At 50.1% G+C, this 23,588-nt stretch overlaps 2 protein-coding genes across 10 annotated transcripts in view; one reads left to right on the top strand and one right to left on the bottom strand.

Annotated features, from left to right (window-relative positions):
• Positions 1–329: 329 nt before the first annotated feature.
• Positions 330–15,123, bottom strand: LOC310659172 (uncharacterized protein). 4 transcript variants are annotated; one of them, XM_083402368.1, is made up of 4 exons: positions 14,814–15,123; positions 6,760–6,932; positions 4,398–4,538; positions 330–1,722 (listed from the first exon to the last, which is right to left on the bottom strand). In XM_083402368.1, the coding sequence occupies exon 4, from the start codon at positions 1,478–1,480 to the stop codon at positions 491–493; it is 990 nt and encodes a 329-aa protein (XP_083258494.1). In that variant the 5' UTR covers positions 1,481–1,722; positions 4,398–4,538; positions 6,760–6,932; positions 14,814–15,123; the 3' UTR covers positions 330–490. The 4 variants fall into 4 exon arrangements, 3 of the variants coding, with proteins under 3 accessions (XP_083258494.1, XP_083258496.1, XP_083258495.1); XM_083402370.1 differs by lacking the exon at positions 4,398–4,538 and having other exon boundaries at positions 6,755–6,932; positions 14,814–15,122; XM_083402369.1 differs by lacking the exon at positions 4,398–4,538 and having other exon boundaries at positions 14,814–15,122.
• A 2,501-nt stretch (positions 15,124–17,624) lies between these two features.
• LOC310659082 (uncharacterized protein) overlaps positions 17,625–23,588 on the top strand; it is a 332,609-nt gene continuing 326,645 nt past the window's right edge. For 3 of the 6 annotated variants that reach the window (XR_014502634.1, XR_014502635.1, XM_083402071.1), the window contains exons 1-3: positions 17,625–17,830; positions 22,629–22,710; positions 22,931–23,013. Coding sequence is in view for 4 of the 6 variants with exons in the window: in XM_083402071.1 (XP_083258197.1) it covers positions 22,650–22,710; positions 22,931–23,013 (144 nt within the window). In the remaining 2 variants the exon portion in view is untranslated. Of the gene's footprint in view, positions 17,831–19,213; positions 19,425–21,598; positions 22,067–22,628; positions 22,711–22,930; positions 23,014–23,588 lie in introns of those variants that run through there. The other 3 variants (XM_083402070.1, XM_083402069.1, XM_083402068.1) reach the window with 3 other exon arrangements.

The raw sequence follows: 23,588 nt of genomic DNA, 5'->3' as shown, positions 1-23,588 counted from the left end.
CTGACTGAAGCTCTTCCCACAATCCCTGCTTTCATGTTGTTTCTCCCTTGTGTGAGTGTGGTGATGTATATTGAGGTGTCCACTCTGACTGAAGCTCTTTCCGCACTCCATACATTTATATGGTTTTTCCCCTGTGTGAATCCGTTGATGTGATCTAAGGGTTGCATTGAAACTGAACCTCTTTCCGCATTCCATGCATTTAAATGGTTTTTCCCCTGTGTGAATCCGTTGATGTGATCTAAGGGTTGCATTGAAGCTGAACCTCTTTCCGCATTCTATGCATTTAAATGGTTTTTCCCCTGTGTGAATCCGTTGATGTGATCTAAGGGTTGCATTGAAGCTGAACCTCTTTCCGCATTCCATGCATTTAAATGGTTTCTCCCCTGTGTGAATCCGTTGATGTGATCTAAGGGTTGCATTGAAACTGAACCTCTTTCCACATTCCATGCATTTAAATGGTTTCTCCCCTGTGTGATTCCGTTGATGTCTTCTAAGGCTTGCATCGAAAACTGAAGCTCTTTCCACATTCCATACATTTATATGGTTTCTCCCCTGTGTGAATCCGTTGATGTCCTCTAAGGCTTCCACTATAACTAAAGCTCTTTTCACACTCCATACATTTAAATGGTTTTTCCCCTGTGTGAATTCGTTGATGTATTCTAAGGGCTCCATTTTTACTAAAGCTCTTTCCGCACTCCATACATTTAAAAGGTTTCTCCCCTGTATGAGTCCGTTGATGTGATCTAAGTTTATTACTCTGACTGAAGCTCTTTCCACACTCCCTGCATTCATATGGTTCCTCCCCTGTGTGAGTCTGGTGATGTTTATTGAGGTGTCCACTCTGACTGAAGCTCTTTCCACACTCCATACATTTATATGGCTTTTCACCCATGTGAGTCCATTGATGTGTTCTAAGATTACCACTCTGACTGAAGCTCTTTCCACACTCCCTGCATTCATATGGTTTCTCCCCTGTGTGAGTCTGGTGATGCTTACTGAGGTGTCCACTCTGACTGAAGCTCTTTCCACACTCCATACATTTATATGGTTTTTCACCCGTGTGAGTCCATTGATGTGTTCTAAGTTTATCACTCTGACTGAAGCTCTTTCCACACTCCCTGCATTCATATGGTTTCTCGCCTGTGTGAGTCTGGTGATGTTTATTGAGGTTTCCACTCTTACTGAAGCTCTTTCCACACTCCATGCATTTATATGGTTTTTCACCCGTGTGAGTCCGTTGATGTGAACTTAAGTGTCCACTACGACTGAAGCTCTTTCCACACTCCATGCATTTAAATGGTTTTTCCCCTGTGTGAGTCCGTTGATGTCTTCTAAGTGTATCACTTCGACAAAAGCTCTTTCCACACTCCATACATTCATAGGGTTTTTCACCCGTGTGAGTCCGCTGGTGTATATTGAGGAGTCCTCTCTGTCTGAAGCTCTTCCCACACTCACTGCATTGGAATCCTTTCTTACCCATGGGAGTTCGCTGATGTGTTCTAGGTTTTTCACTATCAGTGAACCTCTTTCCACACTTCAAATCCTTAAAAGGTTTCTCTCCTGTGAGTTTGTTGATGTGAGCTATGTGTGCTCCTTCAGTGAAGCATATTCCACATTTCACATATTTCAATGTCTATTCCTAATGAAATGAAAGGTTCCTCGTCCCCCAGAATTCTGAATGTCTTCTCCATCACCTTCTTCAGAGTGGGAGGAAAGGAAATCCTGTTTGGGTTTCAAGGAAGAGAACAAACGGAAAGAGAGCACATCAAATGCCATTAGCACTGTCTTATATCAACATCTCCTACATTCCCCCGCCTCCTACCCCTATTCCCAACTTTTAGGAAATGAAAAAGGAAAGTCATCAAATGATCCTCAATCATCGTTAATAAAGCAGCATGATCTTGAAATAAGCCTTTTCAAATCAATTGTTTCCTCACAGGAAAGGCAGCTGCTCTCTGTCCATGAACAGGCCCTCTCTTTCTCTGGTTCATCGTTCCTTTGGACATTCCCCATTCTCTGCATCATAATCCTCCATCCACCTCTAGATCTTTATGAATCACCTGGACAGTCCCATTGGCCTCAGGAAGAACAAAGAAACAGTGGGGTCACTCAGAGGAGAAGATGGTGAAATGCAAACAGGGGACACAGAAGGGGCTGAACTCCTCAATGCCTTCTTTGCCTCAGTCTTCTCCGATAAAGAAAACAATGCCCGACCTGAAGAATTTGGAGCAAATGATTCAGCAGAGGAAACACAGCCCAGAATAACTAAGGAGATAGTACAAGAATACTTGGCTAGTTTAGATGTATTCAAGTCTCCAGGGCCAGATGAACTACATCCAAGAGTATTAAAAGAACTGGCAGATGTGATCTCAGAACCACTGGCAATCATCTTTGAGAATTCCTGGAGAACAGGCGAAGTCCCGGCAGACTGGAGGAGGGCAAATGTTGTCCCTATTTTCAAAAAGGGGAAAAGAGAGGACCCAAATAATTACCGCCCAGTCAGTCTGACATCAATACCAGGGAAGATTCTGGAGCAGATCATTAAGCAAACAGTCTGTGAGCACCTAGAAAGGAATGCTGTGATCACCAATAGTCAGCATGGATTTCTGAAAAATAAGTCATGTCAGACTAACCTGATCTCGTTTTTTGACAGAATCACAAGCCTGGTAGATGAAGGGAACGCAGTGGATGTAGCCTACCTTGATTTCAGCAAGGCATTTGACAAGGTGCCCCATGATATTCTTGTAAAGAAGCTGGTAAAATGCGGTCTTGACTATGCTACCACTCAGTGGATTTGTAACTGGCTGACTGACCGGACCCAAAGGGTGCTCATCAATGGTTCCTCTTCATCCTGGAGAAGAGTGACTAGTGGGGTGCCACAGGGTTCTGTCTTGGGCCCGGTCTTATTCAACATCTTTATCAACGACTTGGATGATGGACTCAAGGGCATCCTGATCAAATTTGCAGATGACACCAAACTGGGAGGGGTGGCTAACACCCCAGAGGACAGCATCACACTTCAAAACGACCTTGACAGATTAGAGAACTGGGCCAAAACAAACAAGATGAATTTTAACAGGGAGAAATGTAAAGTATTGCACTTGGGCAAAAAAAAAATGAGAGGCACAAATACAAGATGGGTGACACCTGGCTTGAGAGCAGTACATGTGAAAAGAATCTAGGAGTCTTGGTTGACCAAAACTTGACATGAGCCAACAGTGTGACGCGGCAGCTAAAAAAGCCAATGCAATTCTGGGCTGCATCAATAGGAGTATAGCATCTAGATCAAGGGAAGTAATAGTGCCACTGTATTCTGCTCTGGTCAGACCTCACCTGGAGTACTGTGTCCAGTTCTGGGCACCACAGTTCAAGAAGGACACTGACAAACTGAAACGTGTCCAGAGGAGGGCAACCAAAATGGTCAAAGGCCTGGAAACGATGCCTTATGAGGAACGGCTAAGGGAGCTGGGCATGTTTAGCCTGGAGAAGAGGAGGTTAAGGGGTGATATGATAGCCATGTTCAAATATATAAAAGGATGTCACATAGAGGAGGGAGAAAGGTTGTTTTCTGCTGCTCCAGAGAAGCGGACACGGAGCAATGGATCCAAACTACAAGAAAGAAGATTCCACCTAAACATTAGGAAGAACTTCCTGACAGTAAGAGCTGTTCGACAGTGGAATTTGCTGCCAAGGAGTGTGGTGGAGTCTCCTTCTTTGGAGGTCTTTAAGCAGAGGCTTGACAACCATATGTCAGGAGTGCTCTGATGGTGTTTCCTGCTTGGCAGGGGGTTGGACTCAATGGCCCTTGTGGTCTCTTCCAACTCTAGGATTCTATGATTCTAGGAGGTCCATGTGGACCATTATGTGAGACCCAGGTCTACGTCTTTTCTGGGGACTGTGGTCTGGGTCAGTCAGAGAACTAGTGACAAGGCTTGGTGCTTGGGGTCAGCTGAATGGGTGCTCAGGGAAGCTCCTGTTCTGGGAGATGGATCTCTGTCTACATGCCTTGCATTGCATGGAGAGAGCAGGAGAAGCGGAAGGAAAGCAGCTGGCAAATGGGAATCCCAGGCGGAAACACCCACCCCAATGGTTCTTTAGAATGATGATGTGCTGCCTGATCTTGTGCCCGTCTTCTGACTATCCTAAAGTGACACTGAAAAAGCTGGATATTAAAGGCAAATAGATAACTGTACTTAGTGAAAACTTAAACCTTGAATATGTAGTGTTGATCTATTGATGGCCTGAAGTTGTGTTATTTCCTGTTCTGTCTCAAATATCGTAATTATATGATGTCATGGGGTGTTATGGGAGCAGTAGTACCTTTGGTGGGGGAAATGTCATGCGCCTTATGGGGTAATTTATCCACCATTGGTCCCCAACCTGCACTCAACTCTCACCTGTGGCTTCCAGAAGCTGTCAGGATAGAATAGGGATCACAAGCCCAGGAACGGTTTCAACCGGCCGGCTAAACCAGGTGAGAATAGATGGTCTCAAATCCTTGGTGGGTTGGGGAATTCTGCTGCAGGTGAAGGCAGGCCCTGGTGGATGGAGAGGAGGAGACCAAAAGTGAATCCCACAGTCAAGAAGGCAGATTCTGCCCATGCTGCAGAGGAAAGTGAAGGGCAGATGGGATCGTCAACCAGGGAAGGAAGCCCATTGAGAAGGAAAACTCTGGTCCTAAACCTTCGCTGCCTCTTGAGTTATCTTCAGGAGAAGAAAAAGCTATGGAGGGAAACCCTCACATATCCAGAGTGGATTCTCTAAGACAGTTGGATGGTGTCCTGCACACCTCCTTCCAGCCACTCCTGCAGCCAAGCTGGTGCCAACCCTACTGCTCTGCTTTCCTTGGGACCATATCAGCCACGCTGAGAAGGGGGTCTTGTTGTCTAGGCAGCCCAGGACCCCCAAACACACTGCCCACGCAGTGCTGCTAACACAGCAGTTTCAGGCAGAGAGATGAACTGAGACCTGTGTATCAAAGTATCTCCGATTTGGAACAAGGGAAACAAACACTATTTACATCATAAAGGTAAAGGTAAAGATACCACTGACTACTAGGTCCAGTCGGGGCCGACTCTGGGGTTGCGGCACTCATCTCGCTTTATTGGCCGAGGGAACTGGCATACAGCTTCCAGGTCATGTGGCCGGCATGACTAAGCCGCTTCTGGCGAACCAGAGCAGCGCACGGAAACGCCGTTTACCTTCCTGCCGGAGTGGTACCTATTTATCTACCTGCACTTTGACGTGCTTTCGAACTGCTAGGTTGGCAGGAGCAGGGACTCAGCAATGGGAGCTCACCCCATCGCGGGGATTTGAACTGCCGACCTTCTGATTGGCAAGTCCTAGGCTCTGTGGGTTAACCCACAGCACCACCCGGATCCCATATTTACATCATACGGCACTGTAAAGTATTCAAAAGATTTGTTTTTCAAAGAAAAGACCACAATGTATCATGTGGCCCCTTCAAAGCTAATGAAAGTCTTGTGGCTGGAGCTTTTAGGGGTGCAGGACCAAGAAAGTTCCTGCCGCCATGATTCTTCCAGTGGGGATTTAGGCCTCATCATGGGACTGAAATTGCCCTGGTTGTGCTGGTTGGTGATCTCCAACGGGCCAGAGGTTGAGGGGCAAGCTCTTTCCTGGTTCTGCTGAATCTCTCAGTGGCTTTGAAGACCTTTGGCCATGGTGTCCTTCTGGACCCTCTAGGGGAGCTGTGGGCCCTGTTATGCGGTGGTTCCCCTCCTTCCTCCTGGGCCATGTCCAGAAAGTGGTGTTGGGGGATGAGTGTTCAGACCCCTGGATGCTTACTTGTGGGGTGCCTCAGGGCTCCATCCTCTCCCCTATGCTTTTAATATCTATATGCAGCCACTGGGAGAGATCATCGGGGGTTTGGCTTGGGTGTTCCCCAGTATGTGGATGATGCCCAGCTCTTCATTTCTTTTAAATTGGAGCTAGTGAAGATGGTGAATGCCCTGTGTGTCTGTCTGGAGGTGGTTGGAGGATGGATGGCGGCTAACACATTGAGGTTGAATCCTGACAAGACAGAAATACTGTCCCTGGGGGAGGGTGGGGGCATTCCTGGTCCTGATGGGGTAACTGTGCCCCTGAAGGACCAGGTGTGCAGCCTGGGGGTCATTTTGGACTCCGCCTTCTGGGATCCATTTGTGAACAGAATGTGTGAGTAAACTCTTTTTATACTTTTATAGAAGATTGTGTCGTGTCTATCTTTTTATAAGGGACTAAAGTGGAAATTACCAAGGAAACTTATTTTAGAGGCTTTAGTGAGCCTGAGCAAACGCATCCGCTGTAAGTTTAAAAAGGGGAATGTTACTCTGCTAAATTGTACAACTTGTTAACACAAGTTGGAAAGGATATAATCAAACAATATATCCTCTCCTGCATCCCTGAACATTCCCACTGTGTCATGGTTGCATTTTTCAGGCATAGAAAAGTACAGATCTAATGTATAGCGATAATTCCTAACCTATCGGTTCAAGAAGGTTCTGGTAGTTTTACTCTGTATGATTCAAAGCTGGTGTTTTCTCTAGATCATGGGGAGGCAAACTAAGGCCCGGGGGTATAAATACGATGACGATGATGATCTTGTGGGTTTTTTAAAAGTTATTTTGGAGCTCGTACTGATATATCAGCTCATAAAATGTTATGGGTGGAGAAAATCACAGGGTTGCCATAAACTCTAATCCCACCCAGGAAATCTCATTCATATACATTCTGTAAATTTGGGAAGGTCACAAACCTCACCTGTGCTAATACTGGGAGTCTTTGGCCTGCACAGGCACACCCGGTGTGTAGAGCCTCCAGCCACAGGCACTGTCTATCATGAAAATGGGTCCTTTGACTGGGAAGATTCATGCAATGGCTGTCATCAGATGCTGAAGGATTGTATCTCAGCTTGTCAGTCACTCTGACATTGCCTAGAAGAGGAACAGAAATGCTTTTGAGGTGCAGCTTCTATATCAGCCCCGAGAGCCATTCCATGGACTCTGATGACAGGTGTACATTATCCTCATCCTCAGTGAACCAGGCAGTGGAAAAGACATTAAAGATGGAAGCCTGAGAGAGAGGAAACCAAGAGCCGCTTCTGAGAAGGCCTCTCCCCTCCTCTCTTGTCACGGCTAAAAATTGGCCACTGTTTCTTTAATGCTTTAAAAGCATGTATATATATGGTTGTAGAAATGAGAAATGTTAGTTTGGCGTTGGGTTGGTTGGTTGGTTGGTGAAAGCTGGTAGTGTTGATGTGTCTACAGTCGCTTTTGCAGAAAGACTTTTTAAAATACAGTGGTACCTCGGGTTAAGTACTTACTTCGTTCCGGAGTTCCATTCGTAACCTGAAACTGTTCTTAACCTGAAGCACCACTTTAGCTAATGGGGCCTCCCGCTGCCGTCAGAGCACGATTTCTGTTTTCATCCTGAAGCAAAGCTCTTAACCTGAGGTACTATTTCTGGGTTAGCGGAGTCTGTAACCTGAAGCGTATGTGTCAGGGGTTCAGGAGCAGAGTCACAGGAGAGGGAAGAAACGGAGAGCGAGGGGGAGGAGTCGGAAGGAAATGTCAGCGGCGACAGTAGTCCGAGGTCTCTGAGCCTCTCCAGTGACTCGGAGGATTCACAGAAAGGGGCCCCCATGGTCAGGGCAAGGGGAGTGCCCAGGGGGACACCTCGGGAAGGAGGGGACTCAGAGAGTAGCAGCTGGAAATCCGGGCCAGCGTCCCCCCCAGAGTGCAGTAGGGGGGAGGAGTCCAAGGCATCGGGATCAGGGAGCGCGCAGGCAGAGGGAGAACGTGAGGCAGGACTGACCACACCCTCGTCAGGGAGCGAGGAAACGGTCATCCGGAAAGTAAAACGCGCGCGCGCGCCAAGTTCAAATGTACAGGAGGGCGGCAAGGTGGGCAGCCCGGGTAGGGAGCCAGGTCCTAAAGCCCGCCGAAGAGAGGGGGAGGAGTCAGAGGGGTCAAGCTCTGCGTCGGAAGAGTCCAGGAGGAATGAGACCCCGGGGGGTAGTAAGACCCAGAGGAAGAGAGAGAGAAGGAAGAGGTGGAGTAAGATTAGAGTATTAAACTGGTGCACAGGGGGTGGAGATCCAGACAGAGCTTCGCCGGTCTAAAGTCCAGACGTAGGGCTGGGACGCTGAGACTTGTAAATGGAGACTATTCTTCAATAAAGACTTTGATACTGTACGATCGGCTAGCGTTGGTCCTTGGTGAGCTGGGACCCGGAGCCAGCTCTGACAGTAAGCTCTGTCTCCTTTTTTAAAGTTTTGGCACCAAGAACCTCGCCACGTGAGTCGACGCAGCGAGGACAGAGGAGGGGTGCTTACAGAGCTCACAAAACTCAGGCAAGATGACGACGGAAGAGCAGATAAAAGCCCTGCAAGAAGCGGTGACGCACCTCAGCACGGAGGTAATTGCATCCAGGAAGAGAGAGGAGGAAATGGTTACCTCCTGCCGGGATCTCCAAGCCAGGTTGGACGTGCTTTCTAAACAGGGGCAAACGGGATACAAGGCAGAAGGCATTGGCTTGGGGAGGAGGGGAGGCAGCCTGGTATCGCATTTCGACGGGAGTTTGCAGCAGTACCCCAACTTCAGAGCAGACCTGCTGTTTGCGCTGGATCTCCTGGACAAAGACTTTAGAGATGAGAGAGAGAGAGTGGGGTTTATCCTGTCCCATTTGCATGGGGAAGCCAAAACGTGGCTGCGGAATCTATGGAGGGACAATGATCCAGCGCTCCAAGATGCGAAGGCTTTTATTAAAGCAATGGACTCATGCTTTTTATCAAAGGTAGACGTCGATATTGCCAGGAGGGACATACATGGACTTAAACAAGGCAAAGCCAGCGTGCGGCAGTACCATACTCGATTTTTCGGACTGGTTCATGCCCTGGGGTGGGAAAAAGATTCTGCGCCAGTCAGAGACCTCTTTTGGGAGGGGTTGAATGCAGATGTAAAAGCGGAGATTGGAAGAGGGGAGAGACCAAGGAGCACCCAGCAGGTAGTCCAGAGGGCTCTGGAGATCGGGGTGCATCTGGAAGAACGTCCTTGCAACAGGGAAGAAGGGCGTTGGGGAAGGGCACCAGCCAGAGCACCTCCCTTCTTTCCCAGAGAAGCAGCGCGTGCGCACTCCACACCCTCGCAGGGAGGGGGAGAAGAGCCGATGGAGATAGGAGGTGCCAGGGCTCAGTCAGCTAACAGAGCCCTGACACCGGGAGCAGCCAAAACGAAGCCTCCTAGAGGGAACAGGAAGTGCTACATCTGCGACAGTGCTCAACACATGGCGAAAGAGTGTCCCCAGAGGCTCCACAAGCACACTGCAGCCTCGGCAACAGTCGCAGAAGCAGCTCAATTGAAAACGCAGCAACAGTTAAACGACGGAGTCTGGCTGGAGGAAGAGGTACTGGGGTCCAGCCAGACAAGTCAATGAAACAATCCCCAGCACTTTTGCAACCCACAGACCCCCTCCCACCCAAACCAGTGGTGCAGCTTACAGCGTCTCTCCAACTGCCCAATGGACGCACTCTGGAGGTGCCGATCACCATTGACTCCGGCAGCAACGCTGACTTTATAGGACTGGAATTCATTCAGCAGCACAATATACCACTGCTACCAGCCACACTGCCCCTGAACGTTGTCACGGTGGATGGCAGAGACTTGTTAGGGGGGCAGGTGGTGCAACAAACGCAACCAATGGTGATGCGGATCGGAAATCACCGAGAAGTCATCAGCTTTAACGTCACCCACCTGTCGGACACGCCTGTAGTCCTGGGCATGAGTTGGCTGCACAGGCACAGCCCAGCATTGGCGTGGTACCAGCGCCAACTGACCTTCGGCTCCTCCTATTGCGCGGAACATTGCATCCTTCCTAGCCCGGAAGAAGGAGGGGACGACCCGCAGCTACAATTAGGCACGCTGCAAGCAGTGCCGCGCAAGTACGCAGCGTTTTTGGAGGTTTTCTGCGAGAAGGAAGCGGACAAGCTGCCTCCCCACAGGCCCTATGACTGCAAGATTGACCTCCTGCCAGGAGCGACGCTGCCAGCCGGGAAACTGTATTCCATGTCTGAGGACGAGCTGCAGGAGCTCAAGGAGTTCATAGACCTCAACTTGAAGCGCGGTTTCATCCGGGAGTCGAAGGCAGCGGGGGGCAGTCCTGTATTCTTTGTGAAGAAAAGGGACACGCCCCAAAAAAGACTTGTGGTAGACTTCAGGCTCTTAAATTCAAAGACCAAGCCCGCGGCCTTTCCCATGCCCAAGATAGATGACCTGCTGGCGACGGCGAGGAAAGGACGCGTTTTTACAAAGTTGGATCTGCGAGGGGCGTACAACCTGATTCGCATACGGGAAGGAGACGAGTGGAAGACTGCCATGTTCACGCCCCTGGGCACATATGAATACAGAGTTATGCCCTTCGGTTTACAAAATGGCGCCCACTGTTTTCAAGCTTTCATGCATCATGTCCTGGCGGGTCTCCTCTACAAGACATGCGTCTGCTTCTTGGACGACATCCTGATATTCTCAGAATCTGAGGAGACCCACGAGAGAGACGTCAAGGAAGTTCTGCAGAGACTGCAGGAGCATCGACTGTATGCCAAGCTGGAGAAGTGCCAGTTCGACAGGAAGGAGGTGGATTTCCTGGGCTACAAGCTGTCGGACAAGGGGCTTGCCATGGACAGCGCCAAGGTTCGCGCAGTGTTGGACTGGAAGAGCCCGCGCAATCGGAAGGAGGTCCAGCGGTTTGTGGGGTTCGCCAACTTTTACCGCAAGTTCATCAAGGGGTTCGCGATGCAGACGGCGGCCATTACGGACACGCTCAGCTCTAAGAAGAAGAAGTTCATCTGGACGGAGCAAGCGGAGCAGTCCTTTCAGAACCTTAAGCGTCTCTTCTCGTCCGAAGGGCAGCTACTGCATGTGAATCCCAGCAAACCGCTGAGGGTTGAAACAGACGCCTCAGACAGAGCCGTGGGCGCCGTACTGTTGCAAGAGGACCCGCATGGGGACTGGAGACCGTGTGCCTTCTACTCTAGGAAGCTCAGCAAGTCGGAGCAAAACTACACCATCTGGGACAGGGAGTTGCTGGCCATTCATGCAGCATTCAAGGCGTGGCGGCACTTCCTCGTCGGGGCCAAGCACACCGTGCAGGTTCGCACGGATCATAAGAACCTGGAGTACTGGCGCACGGCAAGATTCCTAAACCAGCGGCACATCAGATGGGCGGAATTTTTTGCGGATTTCGACTTCAGGATAGAATACATCCCAGGCGACAACAACATCATGGCGGATGCACTGTCCAGGAAGCCGCAATACCTTGAAGAGGCGGCACCAGCAGCGGCCAAGCACATTTTCGCTCCGAAAGCGTGGGCGTGCGCTGCAGCAACCGTGGACTTGGAGGCGGTCCGTCGAGCACTGCAGGGGGACCCCTTTGCACAAGCCAAGATGGAGGAGGTGCACAAGGGCACGGTGAAGGACGACGAGTTCCAAGTACGAGACGGATTGCTCATCCGCAGAGGAGCTCTCTATGTACCGGGAGACGACCTCCGGGCGAAGGTACTGCAGCAGTTACACGACGCACCCACCGCCGGGCACTTTGGCAAGGAGAAGACGGCAGACCTCGTTGCCAGGGATTTTTGGTGGCCCAAGATGCGGGGGGAAGTCGCGGAGTACGTCTCGAGGTGCGACACCTGCCAAAGGGCCAAGTCAGTGCACAAACCTCCGGCGGGACTGCTCGAACCGCTGCAGACTCCGAGCGAACCGTGGGAGAGGGTGGCCCTGGACTTTGTCACGGATTTACCCAGCTCAAGGGGTAAAACGGCAGTGCTAGTGGTGGTGGACATGTTCACTAAAATGGCCCACTTCATTCCGTGCGCGAAGGTGGCCACGGCAGAACAGACCGCCAAGCTGTTCATAGACCACGTCTTCAGAGTGCATGGACTGCCACGGTCTATTTTGTCCGACAGGGGGCGCCAGTTCATTTCGAGCTTCTGGCAGAAGCTGATGGGTTTCCTGAATGTCAAGATCAACCTAGCGTCGGCGAGACACCCGCAGACCAACGGACAAGCGGAGCGCGTCAACGCCGTCATGCAGCAGTACCTGAGATGCTATGCAAATCAACAGCCGACGACATGGGTGGACTACCTGCCGCTCGCTGAGTTCGCTTACAACAACACGAAGCACGTGTCCACAGGGGTGACGCCGTTCTTCGCCAACAACGGGAGGCATCCCAGAACCTTCCCGGGATTAGAGAGACTGGGGGAGGGGGAGCCACAGGCAGCGGAAGTCTTGGCGGCGGAATTGCAGGAAGTCCACGAGCAGCTTAGGAGGCAGTTAGAGCTAGCAAAGCACGCATACAAACTGCAGGCTGACAAGCACAGGAGGGTTGGTGAAGACATACAGGTGGGAGACTGGGTGTGGTTAGCGGCCCACGCAGTGCCGACAAGATCCTTAGCTAAGAAGAAACTCGGACATAAGCAGCTAGGACCTTACCTAGTTGAGGCACAGATCAATCCGGTGGCCTTCCGGTTGACACTTCCGGAAGGATCCAGAATGCACCCAGTATTCCATAGGTCGGTGCTCACGCCCTACAAAGCACCTCACCGATTTCAGGCGCAGGGCACGGCATCAGACCAGTATAAGGAGATCCCCCCAAGGAGGGAGTCGCCAAGAAGGGAACCCATCAACCAGGTCACAGAGATTTTGGACTCGAGATGGGGGGAAGAGGGAGTAGAATATTTTCTCGCAAGGGAAGGTACCCCGGCCAGCGCCAACAGTTGGGTGCCGGACTATGCCCTGGACGAGCCTCTCCTCAAAGAGGAGTTTCATGCCTTGTTCCCACACAGGCCCATGCCAGCCGAGTATTTCGACGACTGGCTTTTCACACCCACGCTTTCTACCAGCACGTTCCAGGGATTCACCTCGGACGAAGAACCAGCTTTAGAAACACATTCACCGGAGGGCTCGCCCTCGGGGTTTGCCTCAGACCGCTCCTTTTGGTGGGACAATCGAGGAGAGGAGAGGTGGCTGAGGGGCCCTTGGCAGGCAACGGACCCAGAGGGGAACGAGGGTGAGAGGGACATGGACGTGATGGGGGAGGACGTTGGGTTCGAGCATGGCGGCACGGAGATGGAAGCAGAGGAGAACGAGGTCGGCGAAGACATGGAGGACGAGCCGGATTTCTCTAACTGGATGCACGCCACGGGGGACGAACTGTATCCACCATTCACCCCCACAACGACGGAGCACCCAGCACCCCCGCCGGAGGAAGGGGAGGGGGGAAGGGGGGGCTTCGAGGGGGGGATGGATGTCAGGGGTTCAGGAGCAGAGTCACAGGAGAGGGAAGAAACGGAGAGCGAGGGGGAGGAGTCGGAAGGAAATGTCAGCGGCGACAGTAGTCCGAGGTCTCTGAGCCTCTCCAGTGACTCGGAGGATTCACAGAAAGGGGCCCCCATGGTCAGGGCAAGGGGAGTGCCCAGGGGGACACCTCGGGAAGGAGGGGACTCAGAGAGTAGCAGCTGGAAATCCGGGCCAGCGTCCCCCCCAGAGTGCAGTAGGGGGGAGGAGTCCAAGGCATCGGGATCAGGGAGCGCGCAGGCAGAGGGAGAACATGAGGCAGGACTGACCACACCCTCGTCAGGGAGCGAGGAAACGGTCATCCGGAAAGTAAAACGCGCGCGCGCGCCAAGTTCAAATGTACAGGAGGGCGGCAAGGTGGGCAGCCCGGGTAGGGAGCCAGGTCCTAAAGCCCGCCGAAGAGAGGGGGAGGAGTCAGAGGGGTCAAGCTCTGCGTCGGAAGAGTCCAGGAGGAATGAGACCCCGGGGGGTAGTAAGACCCAGAGGAAGAGAGAGAGAAGGAAGAGGTGGAGTAAGATTAGAGTATTAAACTGGTGCACAGGGGGTGGAGATCCAGACAGAGCTTCGCCGGTCTAAAGTCCAGACGTAGGGCTGGGACGCTGAGACTTGTAAATGGAGACTATTCTTCAAGACTTTGATACTGTACGATCGGCTAGCGTTGGTCCTTGGTGAGCTGGGACCCGGAGCCAGCTCTGACAGTATGTAACCCGAGGTACCACTGTAAAAGCAGAAAGGGGACCAATGGTTGGACTGGGCAGAAGCGCTGTGTCTGGACAGGGCAGGGGCTTATGGGGTGGAGATTGCTGGAAGGAAGGGTGGGGGGACAGGACCCCCACTTTCCAGGGATCCCTCTCTGGTCGCCTTGGGGGGGGGGTCGATTACTGGGCGGGAGAGAGAGGCCAAGGCTGTTCCACCAGAGAATCCCCGCAGCTGCCACGATGGAGACGCCCCCCCCCATAGACTGTCCTTCCTATCTCTCTCCCCCCCCCCCGCCAATGCTGCCGTTCCCTGCCCCAGGGATGCTCCCCTTCCTCTCCCCCACTTCCTTGACCCCCTCCCTTTCTCCCTGAGTCTCCCCTGCATCCAGTGCCTCACTTGGCACCACTCACCCGACGCCCTGCGCCCCCATCTCTCCAGCCGGAGGTGCCCCCCCAAGAGAAGTAGGGGAGGGACGGGGGTCTCTATCCCTCGTGCCCGTTAACCCTTTCGTGGCCCACCTCTCTCTGCGTGGAGCCCCCAGCGCTCCGGGGATGCCTGGGCGGGGGACACGGGGCGATGAGGTCCTCATGGGGAGCCCCTGAGCGAGGGCCCCATGCCCGCCCCTGCCAAGGCGCCTAAGGGGCCGAGAAAAGCCCCCTTCGCAGCACGCGTGCCGGGATCCAGGCCCCACGGAAGGCGCTTGGGGAGCTGGAGGGGGTCTCTGGGTCCTTTCCCCCCCCTCTCCGCCCCCCGCGACCCCTTTACCTCTTTGTCCTCGCTCCCGATTCTTATTTCCTGCAACATCCACGGGGGGAGGGTCCCCTGCCTCCTCCCTCCCCTTTCCGAAAGCGCCCCCCCCTAAAGCTACGGGGCAGAGCAGCAATCCGGAGTGGAAGCTCCACTTCCGGCAGAAGCAGGCAGATTGGGAGGGGGGGCTCCCCCCCCCCACATTCCTGGAGCAGAGGCCGGATTGGAGGAGGAGGAGGAGGAGGAGGAGGAGCAATGTATTGGGGGTGTGATTTGGGATTGTGTGGGCGGGATGAGAGAAGGATGTGCCGGGAGGGGAGGGAAAGAATTGAGGGGGGGGAGGAGAGGAAATCCCCCCCCCCCGGTCTTCCTTCTGGGATCAGGAGAGGGGGGAGGGGCCCTTCTCGGCAATCCAACAGCGAAGTCACAAAATGAGTTCTGCATGGAAATCAGATCAGACTCCGAGTTCGTGTTTTGGCAACATGACAAGTCTGTCCGTCGGGATGCCTGACGATTCTTTCTCACCGCCTTTTTCTGGCCAGCCTGAGAGATCACTGGAAAGGGCGGATTTCTTGACTCCAGAATCCATCATCGCAGACCCGTTTCATTCAGGCCTAGAGATCTGCTCTTTGGCCCAGTCTGCTTGGATCATGTGGATCATCAATGGATCATATCTGGATCATCCATGATGTCATACCCATCTCACGGGGGGGGGGGGCTCAGGAAGAATCTCCTGCCACGTGACTGGGGGCTTCTGGAGGCTGACGGGGGTCAGACAGGGCTGCTGTTTTGCTCTCCTTACTCTTTCAGCTCAGGTTTTCCTGGCAGAAGTTACATTTCATCAAGAAATGGGTGGATTCATTGAGGAAACGGGGCTACGTTGTAAAGAGGCAAATGTGTGTACTTTGTTACCACCCAGTGAGTTGTGTAGCAAAGGCCATTTGCAGAAAGGCTCCCATTGTATCGCCTGAGGCTACATGGCGGAGTTTGGGTGTTGTGTGGAAATGTGTCTCTGTAAATGTGCTTATCCCCGTGCGTTTATAATGGCAAGACATTAAATCCCATGAGATGTGCAAACTCGCTGCTTTTGGAAGCACCACTCTGCAGCCCTGCCTGATGCATGCTTACTTAGGAGTAACCCCTACTCGGTGCAAAGGGATTTGCAGTTCCATCTGATGCACGCTTACTCAGAAGTAAGTCCCCATAGTCGCCGTTGGCTGGACTTGACCGTCCAGGGGTCCTTTACCTTGGGTAACAGGGGCCAGGAGGGGCCAGCACCCTGCTGGCTGGCCACATCTTCCACACCAAGAAACTGGGCAGAGCCTTTAGGAGCCTCTGGCCGAACCTGCTGCTCTTCTCCTTGGACGCACCCCCTGGCACAGCCATCTCCACGCAGGTGCCCCCTAGGCAGGTTGACCTGCAGTTCCCCTCAGTGCCAGCCAGCAAGGTGCCTGCAGCTCAGAAAACGTGGAGGGCACCGGCTGAAGTCTGGGAACCCTCAGTGCCAACGGGCGGCTGCTTTGCTTTTACTTAGCCTGGCTGATGTCTCTGACATCAACACAGCACCCTACGGGGGGCGGTGTCTCTTGTTCAGATGCCCTCCCTGGGAAAAGTCTTTGTCCACAGGAAAGTGTGCCAGGAGGGGCCACCCAGAGGACAGTCAGGCACAGTCGGTGGGGAGAGTGCCTTCCTTGGGTGGGGTGGGGGGATCTTGGATGGCCCTCTGCCTGTGATGCTTAGCTGAGATTCCTGCTGTGTTGGGGGATCAGCTAGATGACTCAGGAGGGCCCTTCCTACTTTGCAGTTAGAAGCCCCCGCACTGCCCACTCCACACCACCCAGATGGGACTCTCTTCTCCAGCCCCACAAGGCCATTCCTCTGTCTGGACGGGGAGGGGGAGATAAAGGTTCGCCAACACTGCAGCCCCCGACTTCCCCTCCTCACGTTTCAAGCTGGGGCAGAGAGGCTGACGCCCCAGGGTCTGGGCCGGCCGCTGGAACCAATGCGTGTAGACGTTGGACCTTTCTGGGAGGGTGTTACGGAAAAATCTAGGTGTGAGGCTGCTCAGTCCCCCAGCTGGTTGGGCAGAGCCCACAGGTCCCTGCGGAATAAAGGAAGGAGTCCAGCCACCAGCCGGAGCAAATTGCTGAAGAGCCGAGTTTATTGCACAACAGGTTCAAAAGGAGATTGAACCCTGAGGATGGGGTGACAAGGACTTTTAAAACTTTCTCACCATATCCCAGAATGCAGTTCGTACAGCATCATTGCTACATCACTGCTACATCACTGACATGTCACAAAAGGGGAGGGTTACACATGATTAGAATAGTCAGATGTGTCAGGGCAACACACAAGTATAAGATTAGCATAGACAAATATGTCTTAAGTACCCACCGCCCAAAAGTACAATAGAAGTTCCTTTGCATGTCTGGAGCCTGAGGCGAGTCAGGTGATGAGATTTGGCTTCCTTTGGCTAACAATGAGCCCAGCAATTGCCACTTGGAGTCCTTTTTCAAGGGGGAAATAGCTTTGGAATGGAGGAAACTGGCAAAGGAGATGATTTTATATGATCGTTAAGGCTAGGTAACTTCCCTGAGCTGTCAAGTCGAAAGGATACATTCAGGCATAATATCTGTAACATTTAACAACTTTAAAGGTGTCCCCTCCCCCCGTAATTTCCGTAACAGGGGAGATCACTTATTGTAGAGCCTTTAACCTGCCTCCGGTTTCTAGGCCAGGGAGGGGGACGCTCAGCCCCCGGCCAGGAGGGTCCCCCAAATAAAGCACCTCTGGGTGCTTTGCGCACGATGCGCGTGGCTCCTCGGGAGAGAAGAGGGAGAGCTGGGTGCGCTCGGCCTGCCAAGGGTTAAACAGAAACGAGCTGGATTCCTAGAGAGGGCAGGAAAGAAAGACGGGGAGGGCAGGTCCTCCAGAGCAAAAGCCCCTCCCCGCCTCCCCAGACTTTTCCTGCAAAAAAAGGGGGTGCTTTTGTCTCTTCCTGCAAACGCTGCCCCGGTGGCGCCTGCTGGGATCCGGTGAGTCTCCTCTCTCTCCCTCCAGAGGGTGCATGGGGGGGGGTGTCCCCCCAGGGCTACAGGGGAGCGTGCATGTGGGGAGCCTGCAAGGGGGGACCCCCAAGTCAAGGAGCGGAGGGTCCTGCCAGGGAGGGGCGAGGTCGCAGGCGGGCAGCAACTTAGCTCTTCCTTTGCATGAATGCGCAACTGGACCCTTTGAGAGGGTCTTTGGGTCGAAGGGGGGCGGCGCGGGAAATGCATGGGAATGAACCCCGTTCAGATTGATGGATCAGTCACGTTTATGAATGGATGCCGCAGCCGCACGGAAGCATTCCGACGTGAAACGTGTTGTGAACAAAATCTGCTCTTCTTCCCTTATGGGGTACCCAAGAGCCCTTAAGTGGTTTCCCTATTGGTAGGAGAAAATAACAGAGGCCAACCAGAGAATACTGAGAAGCAAAGCAGCTAGTAAGCCTGATCTTCATTGATCTGCTGCAACAGGGTGCTCCCCTCACACGCAGGAAAGGAGGAGGACCCAGAACAAAGGTGTGCCTGCCTTTATATAGACATTTTAAATTCCCTGCCCTGGAGCGCCAGACCACCCCTCCATACATCATACCTACATCACAGAAAAGGTGGTCTACAACAGAAATTTGAATGTTGTTGTTCTGGCAGTTCCATCATTGCGAGAAGTGAGGCTACAGGGAAGCAGGCAGAGGGCCTTCTGGGTAGTGGCTCCCACCCTGTGAAACACCCTCCCTTCAGATGTGAAGGAAATAAGCAGCTATCCTATCTTTAAAAGACATCTGAAGGCAGCCCTGTTTAGGGAAGTTTTTAATATTTAATGCTGTATTGTTTTTAACACTTGATCAGGAGTCGCCCAGAGTGGCTGGGGAAACTCAGCCAGATGGGCGGGGTACAAATAATAAATTATTATTATTTTATTATTATTTTTCCTGCCTGCCAGGTTTTCTGATAATGCCTTATCTGATTGCCTTTTCCTGGTAGTCTGCCCATTCCTTTGAAATTGTGATTACTAAATTCCTGTAACAAGGTAGGTTTTTTTTCCACCTCCTCCCTCCTTGCAGAGAAACATTTGGCCAGCTTGGGAGTCAAAATGGTTTCAGGACTGTCTTCCTGTGCTGCTCCAGACATGTGGTTTATATATTTACGTACGTGTTTGCTTGGTACATTTATGAACATTGATTATATATCAAAGACCTTAAAATTCTTATAACAAACGAAACCCTGTGCCAGAAAGAAAGAGTGGCTGTTGACAGATGGAGGGCTTCCAAAGGAAAGTCCTTCCATCATGCAATGTGCACTGAAACCTCTGGAACTGAGATGGCTTTGAAAGAGGACGAGGCCAGTTGGCGGAGGTGCAGAGGGCGATGCAAAACCTTTGCTGACGAACCCCGGAAAAGTCTTTGCTCCCTTGCCTTCTGCTGTTTGACCCCTTTTACCATGCGAACTTGACCAGACAGGACGTATCTGACCTCTTTAAGGTCAGGCCACGCGTTCAGAAACCTTCTGTTCCGTTTTGTAACCCAAGATTTCTGCCTGTGTTTTCTTGCTGCTGCGTGGAGATATGCATGAATCTGAACTTGGAAAGTTTGTAAGTAAAAAACCATCTTCAGTTACCAAAGTGTGTGGTCTCTTCTATGCCAGAGGGGTAGAAAGGGGAAGCGCTGGTAGCAACGGGATGTTGAAAAATGTCTCATAGCCCACATCCCGGTGCTTCATTTCTTTGCATGTTTTGTAACCTTTTTCCAGATTTATTTATTTAATTTTCAAAATAAAAATTTACACTGACACCCCAACGTTGTATAAAGAAACACAGGTTCCCATGAAATCCCCTGGGCTTCCCTCCTCCCCTTTGTGGGCCTTATTGTTAAACTTTTCCTACCATATCTTTTGCAATAATTCAGATTTTTTGTATCTCTGTTATATCCATAGTTCTTGTAACATTACAAGTATTATTGCAATCACACTGTTTACAATGGTTTTTTAAGATAAGTTATAAATTTTCCCCATTCCTTATTAAAATTTTGGTCTTACTGATTTATTGTTTTTGACTTCTTATTTTTCTGGTCATTTTTGCCATTTCATCATAGTCCATCAACTTGATCTGCCATTCTTCTCTGGTAGGGAATGTGTCTTCTTTCCATCTTTGGGCCAATAACATCCGCGCAGCCGTCGCCACATACATAAACAATATTTTCTGTTCCCTTGGAATTTTAGCACCTATAATTCCTAAAATAAAAACTTCTGGCTTTTTAAATAAAAGTTATTTTAAACATTTCCTGGAATGCTTTTGTTACCTTCCCTGTCAACCGCACATGATAAAAAGGGCCTTCTTTTTCCTTACATTTCCAACAGATATTTGTAGCTGTCTGATACATTTTTGGTATCTTATTGGGAGTTAGATACCAAAGGTACTTCATTATCATATATTGTTCTTTCAACATACAACATGCTGTACATTTCAGATCATCTTTCCATAACTTCTCCCATTATGAAATCTACATTGTATGCAAAATCTTTCGCTCACTGTATCATTACAGATTTAACTTCTCCAGCTTTTGTATACCATTCTAAAATTAGTTTGTACATTTTAGAAAGTAATTTTAAATTATTCGTTAACAATTCTTTTTCAAACCTTGATATTTCATTACTAAATCCATTCTTTTTATCCATCTTAAATATATCATCTAGTTGGTGATATTGTAACCAATCAGTTAATAAATTTCATATGTCCTCAAAATTTTGCAATTTCAACTGTTTTTCTACTTCCGTTAACAACTTTTTATATGTTGCCCAATCGTTTCTCGTATTTAATTTTTTCAAGGATATTGTTTCTAGTGGGGAAAGCCACCAGGGTGTTTTCTGTTGTAATACATTTTTATATTTCTCCCATACCATATAGATTGGTTTTCTTACAAGACGATTAAAAAAAAAACTATGTACTTTTGCCTTCTCTCCCCCCTTTTTTTTGAATAATAATTTATTTAGAATTCAACAATAACAAAGGGGGGGGGGGGAAACCACAGTAGTTGCTACATTAATTCATTATAATCAACCAATTTTAACAATATATAAATAGTAATAGGAAAATTACACAACATCACTTTTAACTTACTGAAGTTGTCATATTACACTTTTATCTCTTTATTTCTTTCTTAACATATCAAAAAGAGAAAGACCAATAAACTTTTGCCTTCTCATACCATAAATATGCCTGCCAACTAAGCCTGTTATGACCCTCCAGGTCTAGAATATCCATATTTGTTAATGTTATCCAGTGTTTTGTAAGTTTTTAAACTGCCGCACCTCTCTCTTACCAGAGGCTGTGCTCACTCTGCGTTTGCCTCCACCAAATTCTTTTTAATTCAGCAAATAATATTAAATAAATGCTGACAGTCTTCTCATGTCATGTGTATAACACAAAATTAGCACAATAAATTTGCAGGTATATCTACAGCTGATTCATCTCAGAGAAATCCCTGCAGTTGCCGGCACATTATGCATAGTCACTTTCCCTCTAGAAGGGCTAGCCCAGGCATAGGCAAACTCGGCCCTCCAGATGTTTTTGGCCTACAACTCCCATGATCCATAGCTAACAGGACCAGTGGTCAGGGATGATGGGAATTGTAGTCCCAAAACATCTGGAGGGCCGAGTTTGCCTATGCCTGGGCTAGAGGTTTCCTTCTTTTTCTTCCTGACAGTCAGCTTTATTGCAGAATAATGTACATGCTTTGTAGAATTTGCTAACACCTCTAATTCGAACAGACAGAATTTGGCAGAAGATCAAGGGGTTCCTTCATCTCTCTTGGAGGCTTCCTGAGAGCACAGATGGATGAGCAAGACTCAGCTGGCCCTGAAGCAGGAAGAGGCCATGCTATCAGAACTGGGAGCAGTGGGGGATTCTGGGAAAAAACTGTGCAGAAGATCCTGGGTGAGGAGGACACTCTCTGCTCAGAGGCTCAGAGCCAGCAGTTCAGGCAGTTCTGCTGCCAGGAGACCAAAGGACCCCGTGAGGTTTGCAGCCGACTCTACAACCTTTACCATCAATGGCTGAAGCCAGAAAGGCACACGAAAGCTGAGATGCTGGACCTGGTGATCTTGGAGCAGTTCCTGGCTGTCCTTCCACCGGAGATGGAGAGCTGGGTGAGGGAATGTGGAGCGGAGACCAGTTCCCAGGCGGTGGCCCTGGCCGAAGGTTTCCTCCTGAGTCAGGCAGAGGAGAGGAAGCAGCAGGTGAGAGAGACTTTCCTAAGCAGCTCAGAACATGAGGGAGAGTCTCCCTAAATTTTCTACTGATGGCCCACCCCTTTTTGGAAAGCATCCAAGTAATGAGATTGGATATCCCTCAGGTTTTCACCTCTGCCATTGCTTTTTTTTTATAATAATAATTTTTATTAAGTTTTCCATTTTAACAATCCAATCGCATCACATTAATTATTCTAAATTATACCAATACATATTATAAAGTCCAAATATTTTGCCAAATTTTAATTTTTTTGTTGGGGGTTCCCATGCTTCGAGTTCAGTAGGGTCCAATCATCTCATATTTCTGCTGCTTTTAGTGTTCACCAGTCCCATCTTTCGATCTTCTTGTTATTATCCTTCTTCTTCTTAATAGCCTCTGAGTTATTTCCACAGGTGAGTTAAAGTAAACAATATTATGCTTCTGTGTGAACTTTATATGACTCTCCCTTTTTTTGAAGCTGGTAAGTCTTTTGTTTGCGATAAATCCTCACCTCTGCCATTGCTAATCTTTCTCCCCATTTTCTGTTTTGAATCCTTGTTGTTGTTTCAGAGACAGGATCTGTTTGCAGAAATGGGTCTGGATTCTTTTAAGACTGAAAGGACTCTGTTGGACACCAGAGAGAAGCCGCTGGGTAAGGAGGAATAAGATTTTTCTTTTCTGTGGAGTTCGAAGCTGACACATGGGTTCTTTTCATCTTTTGGGGGAATATGAAATATGAAATGGGTGCAAATGTCATAATCCATTCAGCAGGCAAGACTTTTTCAAAGGCCCATTTGTAGTTTGATATGTAGTGTTTAACCTCTGAGAAAAGCATCTATTCATAACTTCCCACTTACCTCTGTCTCTTGCAGGCGACCAGATGATGCCAGCAAGACCTCCTCTTCCATCTATTCCTGCTGGTGAAGGAGGAGCAACGGCTGTGGAACCAGATGGGGTAGGAGAAATGAGTTTTGTGGGGAAGGGGCAGCGGGGAGGGGCAGCCAGGGTCCCTCCTGACCCACACAAATCTCTCTCATTCTCTTAACAAATCTGCCCTGAACAAAGGCTGAAAATACTATTTTAGAAGGCTTATGTGCTGGGAATAAGGAACAGCCATCTCACCTTAACTCGCCTTCTGAATGTTGCTAATATGATTCACCAGTCGTTTGCAGTTTTATTTCTAGATTTATTATTGAATGCTAACAGGCTTTTAAGCAGTTTACAAACCATACAAAAGTGTGTGAGAATGTTCAGGGTGGCAGGAGAGGATATATTGTTTATTAATATCCTTCCTGCAGGGACGCGGCTGGCGCTGTGGTCTAAACCCTGATCCTAGGGCTTGCTGATCAGAAGGGTGAGCTCCCATTGCTCGGTCCCTGCTCCTGCCAACCTAGCAGTTCAAAAGCACGTCAAAGTGCAAGTAGATAAATAGGTACCGTTCCGGCAGGAAGGTAAACGGCGTTTCTGTGCACTGCTCTGGTTCGCCAGAAGCGGCTTAGTCATGCTAGCCACATGACCCAGAAAAACTGT

This window comes from Podarcis tiliguerta (genome assembly GCF_965153285.1).
Source record: "Podarcis tiliguerta genome assembly, chromosome: 10".
In the NCBI taxonomy this organism is placed as follows: domain Eukaryota; kingdom Metazoa; phylum Chordata; class Lepidosauria; order Squamata; family Lacertidae; genus Podarcis; species Podarcis tiliguerta.
The sequence above is the reverse complement of the archived record's forward strand: the minus strand, read 5'-3'. Positions and strand labels throughout refer to the sequence as shown.